The following is a 13,434-nucleotide window of genomic DNA, read 5'->3' as shown; positions in this document are numbered from 1 at the left end:
CTAGAGATTGTCATACTGAGTGAAGTAAGGCAGACAGAGAAAGATAAATATCATATGACATGGCTTATACGTGGAATCTTAAAAAAAAAAGGGGTATAAATGAACTTATCTATAAAACACAAATAGAGTTACAGATGTAGAAAACAAATTTATGATTTCCAGAGGATGATACTAGTTATCTATTTTATTATTTATAAATAAAATAAGGATGATATTAGTTATCTATTTTATTATTTATAAAATAGATAACTAATAAGGACCTACTAATATATTAATAGCACAAGGAACTCCACTCAATACTCTCAGCTTTCTCAGTCTCCTTTTTCACTCTGCCATTAGAGTGGTAACATCTGCATATCTGGTGTTATTGATATTTCTCCCTTCAATCTTGAGTTCAGCCTGTGAGTTTTCCAGCTTGACATTTTGCATGATGTACTCTTCATTTAAGTTAAATAAGCAGGGTGACAATATACAGCCTTCTACTCCTTTCCTGATTTTGAACCAGTCAATGTTTCATGTCTGGTTCTAACTATTGCTTCTGGTCCTACATACACGTTTCTCAGGAGGCAGGTAAGAGTGAAAAAGTTGGTTTAAAAGTCAACATTCAAAAAACTAAGATCATGGCATCCAGTCCCATCACTTCATGGCAAACAGATGGGGAAACAATACAAACCGTGACAGACTTTATGTTCTTGGGCTCCAAAATCACTGCAAACAGTGGCTGCAGCCACAAAATTAAAAGATACTTGCTCCCTGGAAGAAAAGCTATGATAAAGAAAACCTAGACAAGCATATTAAAAAGCAGAGACATCACTTTGCCAACAGAGGTCTGTCTAGTCAAAGCTGCGGCTCTTCCAGTAGTCATGGATGGATGTGAGGGTTGGACCATAAAGAAGGCTGAACACTGAAGACCTGATGCTTTCCATTTGGTAGTTTCAGGTATTCACTCAGTAAGTGAATGTTTGTTGAAAGCCTACCACATTCCTGGCAGTAGCTAGCAACTTAGTCTTATACATATGTCCGTCTGTTCTTGGGGAAATACACACGGAAACAGTTAAAAATCAATACAGAGTAAGAGCTCTATTGAACTAAGAACAGTATACCACAGAAACAAGTGAAAGTGAAAGTAAAGTCACTCAGTCGTGTCTGACTCTTTGTGACCCCAATGGCCTGTAGCCTGCCACACTCATCCATCATGGGATTTTTCAGGCAAGGATGCTGGAGTGGGTTGCCATTTTCTTTCTCCATGGGATCTTCCTGACTCAGTGATCGAACCCAGGTCTCCCACACTGCAGGCAGACTCTTTACTGTCTGAGCCACCAGGGAAGCAAGTCCAGATTTGAAGGGATAAGGAAACATCTTCTAGAGGAAGGAAAATCTCAGTTGAACCCTGAATTTAAAATAGGAGGCTGCTAGCTGAGTGCTGCAGAATAGATGCCTTCAAATAGTGGTTCTGGAGAAGACTTTTGAGAATCCCTTGGACTGCAAGAAGATCAAACCAGTGGATCCTAAAGGAAATCAACCCTGAATATTCACTGGAAGGACAGATGCTGAAGCTGAAGTTCCAATAATTTGGCCACCTAATGCAAAGGGCCGACTCACTGGAAAAGACCCTAATGCTGAGAAAGATTGAGGGCAATCTTTGAGGAGCAGAAGAAGGTGGCAGAGGATGAGATGGTAAGATAGCATCACGACTCAATGGACATGAGTTTGAGAAAACTCAGGGAGGTAGTGAAGGACAGAGAGGTCTGGCATGCTGCAGTTCATGGGGTCACAGAGTCAAACATGACTTAGGGACTGAACAACATTCACTTGCACAGCTTCCCCTCTCTCCACCTCCCCAAACACTGTAATTTGATATCTATCCTCTAAATTTCTACAGGAAGAGGCTCTAAAGAAGTCTTGAAAAACTGCTCAAAGCCTGTGTGTGTGTGCATGGTATGTGCTCAGTCATATCAGACAGACTCTTTGCGAGCCTATGGACTGTAGCCCGCCAGGCTCCTCTGTCTATGCAATTTTCCAGGCAGGAATATTGGAGTGAGTTGCCATTTCCTCCTCCATGGGATCTTCCTGACCCAGAGATCAAGCCCTCAACTCCCCTATTAGCAGGCAATTCTTTACCACGGAGCCACCTGGGAAGCACATGACTTACTCTCAGTTCTAATCAACCTTTACCACTGATAACTCCTCCTCCATTCTGCTTAAAACTCTTGCCACACACTACCATCACCTTGGAACCTGCCTTTAAAATTCTGATTGATTGTCTTATTTTCCGACTGCAGTTTACTCTTGCTAAAATCTTTCCAGGTTCACACATACGTTAAATGTAGGTATTTCCCAGGGTTCTACCCTCAGGTATCTTCGCTTTTTGCTCTATCAATGTTTTCTAATAATCTCTGATTCCCATGACTTCCTCTCCCACAAACATGTTGCTGTTTGTCAACCCCTTTTAAATCATATCTATATCTGAATTCTCTCCTGTGTTTATTTAGTCAAAATTCCCAGTAGACATTTCAAACTAGATATTTTACATGGAAACTTCAAATAAATATTATTAGAAAAAATATTCATTTATATATCAAATTAATATATCAAGATGATGTCTTCCCCTCCCCATCATCAAAATAAAATGGTATGATCATATATGATCATCTGTACCATTTTTCTAGATTCCACACATAGGTGTTAATATATGACATTTGTTTTTCTCTGACTTCAGTCTGTATGGTAGTCTCTTGATCCACTGCTATACAGTAGAAACTAATACAATATTGCAAAGCAACATTATTCCAATAAAAAATAACTTAAAAAACAATGTAAAATAAAACCCACAGTTTCTTCCTTTTGGGGTTTCCTAGTGGTCCAGTGGTAAAGCATCCGCCTACCAGTGTAAGGGAAATAAGTTCGATCCCTGGTCCAGGAAGATGTCACATGCCATGGGGCAACCAAGTGTGCAGACCACAACTGCTGAAGCTGCCTGCGCACCCTCGCTCCACAACACGGAAAGCCAGGGCAATGAGAAGCCCGCACACGGCAACCAGAGGAGCCCCGCTCACTGCGGTGAGAGAGCCCACACAGCGACTGAAGACCTGAGGCAGCCAAAATCATAAACCAATTAGAGAATTTTCTTCCTTTTGACACTCACCATTTGACTACTGCTACAACATCCGTACAGTATTTATAACATGGTGGGAGAACTGAAGGAAAAAGGGACAGTGTAATAGCTAGTGTCGATGAAATACCTTATTGTGGAGATACTGCAACAGATTAAAACAAAAAATCAGAAAGGTGACCGCCAGCCTCATGGAAATATGACTCACTCCTCTTTTTTCTCCTTTTTGATTTACAACTAATTGGACATCTCTAAATGAAAAAAAAAAGAAAAAAAGCAACTCTGCACATCACACTGTGACACTTGTGAGACCCACACACATGTGCACCGGAAGGGAGCAGACAGCAGAACTAGAGCTCGGCTGTGGCAGTGAGGTGGCGCTAGGAGGACGGAGATGGCGGAGGTGGTGCTGAGGTGGCGGAGGTGGCTGAGGTGGCGCTGAGGTGGTGGAGGTGGCTGAGGTGGCGCTGAGGTGGCGGAGGTGGCACCGAGGTGGCAGAGGTGGCGCGGGGATGAGGGAGGTGGCTGAGGTGGCGCGGAGGTGGTGGATGGGGCCCTGAGGAAGCGGAAGCCACGTGGCGCTGAGGAAGTGGAGGTGGCGCTGAGTTGGGAGCGCAGCGTCAGGCAGTGGAACCGCGTGACCTTCCTGGTGGAGGAGGCGGAGCGAGCGGAAGGCTAGGCGGCAAGCGCCTCAGGCTCTGCAGCAAGAAGAGCTCACCGCTCTCTGAGGACAGAGGGCAGTGACTGGGGAAGGGAGACGGAGGCAGCCGACAAAGAGATACGAAGGAAGAGCTTCCTGCTGTCTGCCCCAGGATGCTGGCCCTAGAACTGTTGGGAACCCTCCGACTGAAACGAACCCTACTGGGTCATGGGTAAGCCAAATAGACAAGTGCTAAGGACACACTTCCTCCAACCTGAGTGAGTGAAGTCGCTCAGTCATGTCTGACTCTTTGCGACCCTGTGGACTGTAGCCCACCAGGCTCCTCCGTCCATGGGATTCTCCAGGCAAGAGTACTGGAGTGGGTTGCCATTTCCTTCTCCGGGGGATTTTCCCAACCCAGGGATCGAACCCAGGTCTCCCGTGTTGCAGTCAGACGCTTTAACCTGTGAGCCACCAGGGAACCCCAACTTAGCTGCCACCTTTTTACATTTTTTTTAAAACGCATGCTCTTGTCCCCCAGCTTAGCAGCAGCCAAGTCCTCGCTAGTAAGAAAAACCAAAAACTTGTGCTCTACTGCCACCTTCTGGCAAACAAAAAGGCTCCTAATTACCAACCTATTGAACAGTTAGAACCACAGTAAACAAACTCTTGCCTAAGTGAGAAAGATATTCACTAACTCAAATTTGATGGCAAAGGCACTTTTCATCAAACACCATGAAAAATTCCAGCAATAAAGTATTACGAAAAGAAAAAAGCAATTTTCTAGCAGCCAAACCTAAAGACACAGAATATTGCAATTTAACTGATAAAGAATTAAAAATAGCTGTTATGAAGAAATTCAGTGAGCTACAAGAAAACTCAAAATGACAATACAATGACCTTAAGAATAAAATAAGGAATATTTTACCAAAGAGGCTGAAATTCTAAAAAAGAACCAAACTGTATTGTACTCACACAAAAACAGACACATTGACCAATGGAACAGAATAGAAAGTCCAGAATTAAATTCCAGTAGATAAAGTCAACTAATATTTGACAATAGAGCCAAGAATATGCAATGGGGAAAGAGTAGTCTCTTCAACTAATGGTGCTGGAAAACTGGAAAAATACATGCAAGACAATGAAATTATACTCTCTCATGTCACTTACAACAATTACCTCAAAAAAGATCAAAGACATAAGACTTGATAACATAAAACTCCTAGAAGAAAACGTAGGGAAGAAGCAATGTCTTGGCAGTGATTTTTTTAGTATGACACCAAAAGGACAAACAACAAAAACAAAAATCAACACATGTGACTACATCAAAATCAGAAGTTTCTGCATAGCAGAACCAGCAATTAACTAAATGAAAAGATAACTTACAGAATGTGAGACAACTTTTTCAAATCATATATCAGATAAAGAGTTAACATTCAAAATGTATAAAGAATTTAGTCAACTTCATCACACACACAAAAAAAGTCCGATTAAAAAATAGGCCAAAGAACAAGAGGCAAAGAGTACATCAAAATGGTCAACAGACACGTGAAAAGATGCTCATCACTAATCAGAGAAATGGTAATGAAAGCCACAACAAGGTATCACCAAACACCTGTCACAATGGGTATCATCAAAGGCAAAGAATAACAGATGTTGGGAAGGATGTCAGGAAAAGGGAATCTTCATGCACCATTGGTGGGAGTGTAAACTAGTGCAGCCACTGTAGTAAACAGTATGGAATTTCCTTAAAAAATTAAAAATAGATGTATTATACGATCTTGAAATTCCACTTCTAGGTATATACCCCAAAAATGAAAATAGGATTTCAGCAGAATATATGCACTCTCAACAAGTGCCCATCAATGAATGAATAAATAACAAAGATGTAGAACGTATACACAATGGAATATTATTCAGCCACGACAAAGAAGGATATCCTTCCATTTGTGACAACATGGATGTACATTAAACACATTACGCTATGTGAGATGGGCGTCCCAGATGGTGCTAGTGATAAAGAACCTGCCTGCCAATGCAGGAAGCCTAAGAGACATGGGCTCAATCGCTGGGTTGGAAAGATCCCCTAGAGGAGAAAATGGCAACCCCCTCCTGTATTCTTGCCTGGAGAATCTCATGGAGAGAGAAGCCTGGCTGGCTACAGTCCATAGGATCACACAGAGTCGGACACGACTGAAGCAACTTAGCATGCACACATGCTATTTGAGATGAGTCAGACAGATAAAGTCAAGTTATTGAATCTAAAAAGTCAAAATGAACAACAGAATAAAATGACTGTTACCAGGGGATGAGGGTGGCGGAGATAAGAGTGTTTAAGGGTACAAACTTACAACAAGTACTAAATAAGCTATAGAGATCTAATGCACAGTATAATGAATATAAGCAATAATGTGCTAAGGCACTTCAGTTGTGTCCGACTCTTTGTGACCCTATGGACTGTAGCCTGCCAGATGCCTCTGTCCATGGGATTCTCCAGGCAAGAATACTGGAGTGGGTTGTCATTTCCTCTTCCAGGGGATCTTCCCGACCCAGGGATCAAACCCACGTCTCTCATGTCTCCTGCATTGGCAGGTGGGTTCTTTGCCACTAGCACCACCTGGGAAGCCTCATAAGCACTAATATCATACTATAAATATGTAATATAATAAATATCCCTATCAGCAAAAAAAAAAAAAAGCTAGTAACAGCTGACTCACAGCACCTGTAAATAAGTATCACTAACACTGTTGTAAACCAGATGTGGTAAATGCCTAGGAGGGATGCACTCAGTTCATTTAAAAAGGCCAAGTCATCAGATACCTGCTTTAATATCAGTTCCATATTCCTGAACTTGAATATGATCAATAAAGGAATTGTTACATCTATTCAGTGTCAGTCAGGCTTCTTCATATCTGAACATTCACTTTCAAGAACAAGCATTCTAAATGTGGCTACAAATGTGACTTGTAGTCTAAAAGCTCTAAATATGCTCTAAATATAGAAATTTTTTTCAGTTTACATATAAATGTTTATAATTATGAAGAAGAGATGTTGCAGTAATTGATGTACTCTGAAAGCTGTTTAAGTATAAAAATTATAATTAAGAACTTTTAAATAGTTAAAATAAATTAACAGTAAACCAGACTGACAGTTAAAATATAAATATTAAGAGAGTATGTCACCAAAAAACATCAAGGAAGAACATGTTATCCTCTTTTCATTTCATAAATATTTATAAAAATTTAAATACTAACACAAGAAAAAACACCAGAGATTAAATCATAGTAAAATAACTTTACGAGAACTATTTTGGTATACTAACTAGAATAAGTAAAAAGCAAAAATGAAGCCTATGTTGTCTCAGGACTATCTGGGAAAATGAGATTGGGGTCTATCTTCCTACAGTACTGTGTTAAGTTGTTTCAGTCATGTTCAACTCCATGCAACCCTATGGACTGTGGCTCGCCAGGTTCCTGTCCTACTTCCCTAGAAACCACAGAGTTAAGATAAATGTAAAATGTTCGTCTGCCTAGTTTACTTTGAAATCCCTAATTCTTGAGATTCCACTTAGACTGATGAACTTCAGGTTAGCATAACATGCATACCCTGGACCTGTGTGACTAAAATGTAATAGAAGATTTGTGTAAGTGACTTAGCAGCAGCAGCGAGGCTATGATTGGGCTGCCCCAGTGGCTCAGATGGTAAAGCATCTGCCTGTAATGTGGGAGAACCAGGTTCAATCCCTGGGTCAGGAAGATCCCCTGGAGAAGAAAATGGCAACCCACTCCAGTATTCTTGCCTGGAAAATTCCACGGACTGAGGAGACTGGTAGGCTATAGTCCACAGGGTCACAAAGAGTCGGACACGACTGAGCAACTTCACTTTCACTTTTCAAGGCTATGATTTAGTGCCAAGTCCACACACTCTGAGCTCTCATCAGTGGCAGCCATCCATGGTCCAGGAGAAAAAGAAGGTACAAAAAGAAGATGGTTGGTGGGCCCTTCCATACGATGAAGATGCTCAGTATTCTCTATTTCTTGTCTCCTATCCTTCCCTGACGTCTCCAAGGCTACATCTATCCTACTTTACTCTTTCCCTTCATTAGACATTTGATCCAAGCAGAGCTAAATTAAATTCTTTCAGAAGCTGAATGATACTGAGAAAGAAGTTGTGAAAGCCATGTTATGTTAATAACAGGAAGTTAAAGACAGACTCTTGAACTTCTATTTATAAGGTTCCTAAAGCAAATACTCTCTTGGATTCTATAAAATAAACTTTTATTCTTTTAATGACCTTTTAATTCTTTTAATCTTTTTTGCTTAAGCATTGTAAAATTATACACAAACACATATACAACACACACACAGGCTCAAATGTATGTACACAATTCTTATGTTATTGGTGGACTTGTTAAAAAATAACTATTTCAGGTCAACAAAAAGGATGGAGGGAGAAGAAAAGAGTGTAATCATGTATGTTATGAAGCTAAGGAACAGGTAGGAGTTGATATTCTCTTGTGGACTATCTGACTTAGCACTTTGGATGACAAAGGGAAAAGGAACCAGACAGTATCTTCAGCTAGCATAGGTGAAGAGAGGTTGTTAAGATCTCATTTGTTCCAGAAAACAGTTATACATATTTATATATTATGCAAATGAGTATATATTTATATACTCGAACATTTTTTACAAACATGTGAAAATGAACATTAAAATTCCACAAGGAACATTTCAGCGAATAATTTGAAGGAAAAAAATCAGTGAATAATAAGAGAGAAAACTATCAATTTTATAAATGTTGGCTGAAATAGTAAACAAATACAAAACTGTGGAGCTAAATATGATAACATAATCTAGCTAGGATGCCCATAAATTACCAAAAGTAAACTGTTAAGAGCCATAAGAATTTCCCATACACTGACCCACAATGAACCTACGTAACAGTTCACAATTCGGTGCACAGAGCTTAGCAGTACAGTAGTGCCCGAGGAGCAGTTGGAGAGGCCATGTCTTTACTCAAAGACAATGTAAATATCAGTCCTGCCTCTTGTTGGCTCTATGATCTTCGGTAAGTAACTTAATTCTCTCCACCAGTTTCCTCACATACTGAGGGAAAAGTGATAGATCTTACCTCATAGAGTTTATGAAGACTAAAGTTTCTGAGTATAAAGCATTTAAAACACCAGGTACACACTTAAATGTCAATAAATGTTAGCTCTTATTTGACCAACTTATTCTTGGTCCAAACAGAAGCTAGACTGTATAGCGTTCTTGGCTTATGTTTTTCTCTGTCTCAATAATTTAAAAATCCATATTCCCTCAATGTTTTGCAATATTCAATCATTAAATAAATATTTATCTTTTATCAAACAATACACAAATGATGATTTTAAATTTAATGATATATTCAATTTCTTAAACTAAATTTAAAATACCCTTAATAAGATAAATTCCAGGAGTAAAACCAATATATTTTGGATAAAATGCATAGTATTCACTGTTATTTTACTAATTTTAACAAATGTATTAAGATAGAAACATTTTAAATTCATTTAAGACAGAATCTATTATATTACATAAAATTTAAAAACTAAATAAAACATGTGGATCTGTACTATTAAATAAAATGTAATGTTTCTTTCAGGCTCAGTAGCAACATTTTTTCTAAAATGTAGATCTAATTTATGTTACCTGAGAACTGATCATGCGCTGAGATGAGCGAGCAATGTTAGCAGGCAGACCAAAGAAACTAGGTTTGTCATCCTCTGGAAGTTTCTCAATGACAGCACGATAGTCCTAAATATAGAGAAGTAAAAAACAGTTTTTCACTAAAAATCAAGTTTACAACCACTGAAATCAGAAAGAACCAGAATACCAGTAAGTATTAAATTACTAGTTATTCATGTCACACTTTCTAGATAAACCTCACTTTCAGTGTGTATAGTATTAATTCAGTTATCTAATGGAAATTCTCTTTGTCATGACTTCATTATACTTTCTTATCTGACATTTCTCATAATTGAAGGGACCCTGAATTGATTAAAGCAAACATATACGAGTGGCTATGCCTGTTGTTGTTCAGCCGTTAGTTAGGTCGTGTATGAATATTTGTGACCCTATGGACTGTGGCACGCGACGCTTCCCTGTCCTTCACTATCTCCCAGAGTTTGCTTGAGTCAGTGATGCCATCTCACCATCTCTCTGCTGCCCTCTTCTTCTTTTGCCTTGTATCTTTCCCAGCATCGGGGTCTTTTCCAATGAGTCGGCTCTTCACATCAAGTGGTCCACGTATTGGAGCTTCAGCTCCATCATTAGTCCTTCCAATGAATATTCATGGTTGATTTCCTTTAGGATGGACTGATTGGATCTACTTGTAGTCTAAGGGACTCTCTGGAGAAGGCAATGGCATCCCACTCCAGTACTCTTGCCTGGGAAATCCCATGGATGGAGGAGCCTGGTGGGCTGCAGTCCATGGGGTCGCGAAGAGTCAGACATGACTGAGCGACTTCACTTTCACTTTTCACTTGCATGTATTGGAGAAGGAAATGGCAACCCACTCCAGTGTTCTTGCCTGGAGAATCCCAGGGACGGGGGAGTGTGGTGGGCTGCCGTCTATAGGGTCACACAGAGTCGGACATGACTGAAGCGACTTAGCAGCAAGGGACTCTCAAGAGTCTTCTCCAACACCACAGTTCAAAAGCATCAATTCTTCAACACTCAGCCTTCTTTATGGTTCAACTCTCACATCCATACACGACTATGAACCTTTGTTGGCAAAGTGATATCTCTGCTTTTTAATACGCTGTCCAGGTTTGTCATAGATTTTCTCCCAAAAAGCAAGTGTCTTTTTAATTTCATGGCTGCAGCGCCATTCAAGGTGATTTTGGAGCCAGGAAGTGATGGGACTCAATGCCATGATCTTCGTGTTTTTGAATGCTGAGTTTGAAGCCAGGTTTTTCAATCTCCTCTTTCACCCTTATCAACAGGCTCTTTAAACTGGAAAGGCAGTCACTCCCTCACCCATCACAAATGGCATATGGGGAACCTGGTGCTAAACTATTCGTAGACGACCTGTTTTTAGGTCAGGGTTTCATAGGTAGCAGAGCAGCTTCCTCACTGCAATCTATTGAAAGTCAGCCCTTGACACAAGGGTTTGTAGAAGAAAAAAGTTTATTCTTTAAAAATGAAAAATAATTTAAAAACAGCAAAATGAAATTTTAAAAAGAGGCTCTTTAATTCCTCTTCACTTTCTGCCATTATATCTGAGGTTGTGGATATTTCTTTGGCAATCTTGATTCCAGCTTGTGAGTCATCCAGCCCAGCATTTAACATAATGTACTCTGCATACAAATAAGCAGGGTGACAATATACAGCCTTGTCGTACTCCTTTCCCAATTTTGAACCAGTCTGTTGTTCTATTTAAGTTTCTAACCCGCATACAGGTTTCTCAGGAGACAGGTAAGGTGGTCTGATATTCCCATCTCTTTAAGAATTTTCCACAGTTTGTTGTGATCCCATATAGTCAAAGGCTTTTGCATAGTCAATGAAGCAGAAGTGGATGTTTCTTTTCAAATTCCCTTGCTTTCTCTATGATCCAATGAATGCAATTTGATCTCTGGTTCCTTTGTGTTCAGTTGCTTCAGTCATGTCTGACTCTGTGTGACCCCATGGACTGTGGTCTACCAGACTTCTCTGTCCATGGAATTTCCCAAGCAAGAATACTGGAGTGGGCTGCCATTTCCTTCTCCAGGGAATCTTCCCAACCCAGGAATCGAACTCTCATCTCCTGTGTCTCCTGCACTGGCAGATTCTTTACCACTGTGTGGTACCTCTGCCTTTTCTAAATCTAGCTTGTACATCTGGAAGTTCTTGGTTCATGTACCGCTGAACCCTAGCTTGAAGAATTTTGAACATAATCTTTTTAGCATGCAAAATGAGTGCAACTGTATGGTAGTTTGAGCATTCTTTGGCACTGCCCTTCTTTGGGACTGGAATGAAAATTGACCTTTTCCAGTCCTATGGCCACTGCTCAGTTTTCCAAATTTGCTGACATATTGAGTGCAGCACTTTAACAGCATCATCCTTTAAGATTTTAAATAGCTTAGCTGGAATCCTGTAACCTACCAAAGACTAATCAGCAGAGTGTAGCTCTGCTTATAATGAAATAAATACTCTAACAATCTTTTTTTTTTAAACTTATAGAACCCTCAGAAACATACATACACACAGTCTGATGTACAAGAACTGCTTTGTAAATTGCTTTACTATAAAGCAATTCCAGTTAGTCTTAACTAGTGAGGCGTGATGAAATGCATCAATAATCCTATCCTTTCATCTCAAGACTTACTGTAAGCACTATAAAGGCTTGATTTGTCAAGCATTCACCCAGTTTCCACTTCAGATGCTAGACAGGAAACTAAGAGTATATCAAGATGATTTATTCAGTTTGGTCCAAAGATGGGAATTGTTTAGTTTGTCTTCATGAAGATACAAGTTTATTTTAAGGCAGGTATTCTATATGCATCTAAACTATTCTTGCTGAAGTGGGATAAACTGTTTTTAATGGAGCAGCCTCATCTTCTGCCCCTACCCTCTTCATCCTTTCTCATCCTTTGCAGCTGCCTCTCAAGAATTTCCAAGACACAGGTGCTGGAGTTAAACTCCAGGAAGTATGTCAAAGTCTGAAAAGAAATGCTGTTCTCTGAAATTTTTTCTCTCCTATAGCACAGTAAACTTCCTTAAGGTGTTCAGTCACATCATATTAATAGATATGCATAAATATATATGTATTATATGTGAGTGTATACTTGTGTATATGCATGCATTTGTGCATGTGTGTCTGTATGTCAAAGTGTTCTCCTCTCCTGGGAAACTCTGGCTTTCTCTTTCTATGTAACTCAATTAAATAGAAAGCTAAACATTGACTCTAGTGAATCATCTTATAATTTTTAAATTAAAAAAAAATTGTTTTCTCTTTTTTTCTTTTTATCATCTTTTTTGGCTCTGCCTTGCAGTATGTGAGATCTTAGTGCCCTGACCAGGGATTGAACCCATGTCCGCTGCCTGTGGAAGCATGGAGTCCTAACCACTGGACCACCAGGGAATTCACATAACCATCTTACAATTTTAAAACTACCGTTTTCTTTGTATTTATACACTTGGTTCATTTTTAAATATCTGTGAAACTTTCTCATTGAGACTGGGGAATCTTCTCTACTTTGGACATGTTTCCTAAGTAACAGACCTCTACATATCCAAACTGATATATTCTCACTTGGACACAAAAGAATGTATACCAAATGATATCCTTTACATGAAGTAGAGAGAGGCAAAACTGAACACAGGTTGTTGGAAATTAGGTTAATGTATCCTGTGCGAGGAGATTGTAACTAAAAGGGGAAGGACTTCTGGGGAGCTGATAATGTTGTTTCTTGATTCCAGTGCTGGTTATATTCATGTGTTCAGTGTACAAGTATGCACTGAATTGTGCACTTATGACGTCTACTTTTATATATATATATTTTATTTTTCAATTTAAACTTCAAACAATAGATACAAAAGACTTGTCAGGGTATGCTAACATGAGTACTATATATTTATCAGAAATAAATATATAATAATAAATATCTGTGATATTTCTGTCTGCACACTGACTCCAAGTTTCTTCTACTAAAAAGTAAACT

General features: G+C 39.4%; 1 protein-coding gene across 4 annotated transcripts in view; it reads right to left on the bottom strand.

Moving 5' to 3' along the window:
* Positions 1–13,434, bottom strand: part of DYNC2H1 (dynein cytoplasmic 2 heavy chain 1) — a 393,951-nt gene that overhangs the window by 135,343 nt on the left and 245,174 nt on the right. For all 4 annotated transcript variants that reach the window (XM_027563956.1, XM_027563957.1, XM_027563958.1 and 1 more), the window contains one exon: positions 9,443–9,547. In XM_027563956.1, coding sequence (XP_027419757.1) covers positions 9,443–9,547 — 105 coding nt within the window. The remainder of the gene's footprint in view (positions 1–9,442; positions 9,548–13,434) is intronic.

Source organism: Bos indicus x Bos taurus, chromosome 15, assembly GCF_003369695.1.
Source record: "Bos indicus x Bos taurus breed Angus x Brahman F1 hybrid chromosome 15, Bos_hybrid_MaternalHap_v2.0, whole genome shotgun sequence".
Classification (NCBI taxonomy): domain Eukaryota; kingdom Metazoa; phylum Chordata; class Mammalia; order Artiodactyla; family Bovidae; genus Bos; species Bos indicus x Bos taurus.
Note: the sequence above shows the minus strand (reverse complement) of the source record. Positions and strands in the feature narration are given on the sequence as shown.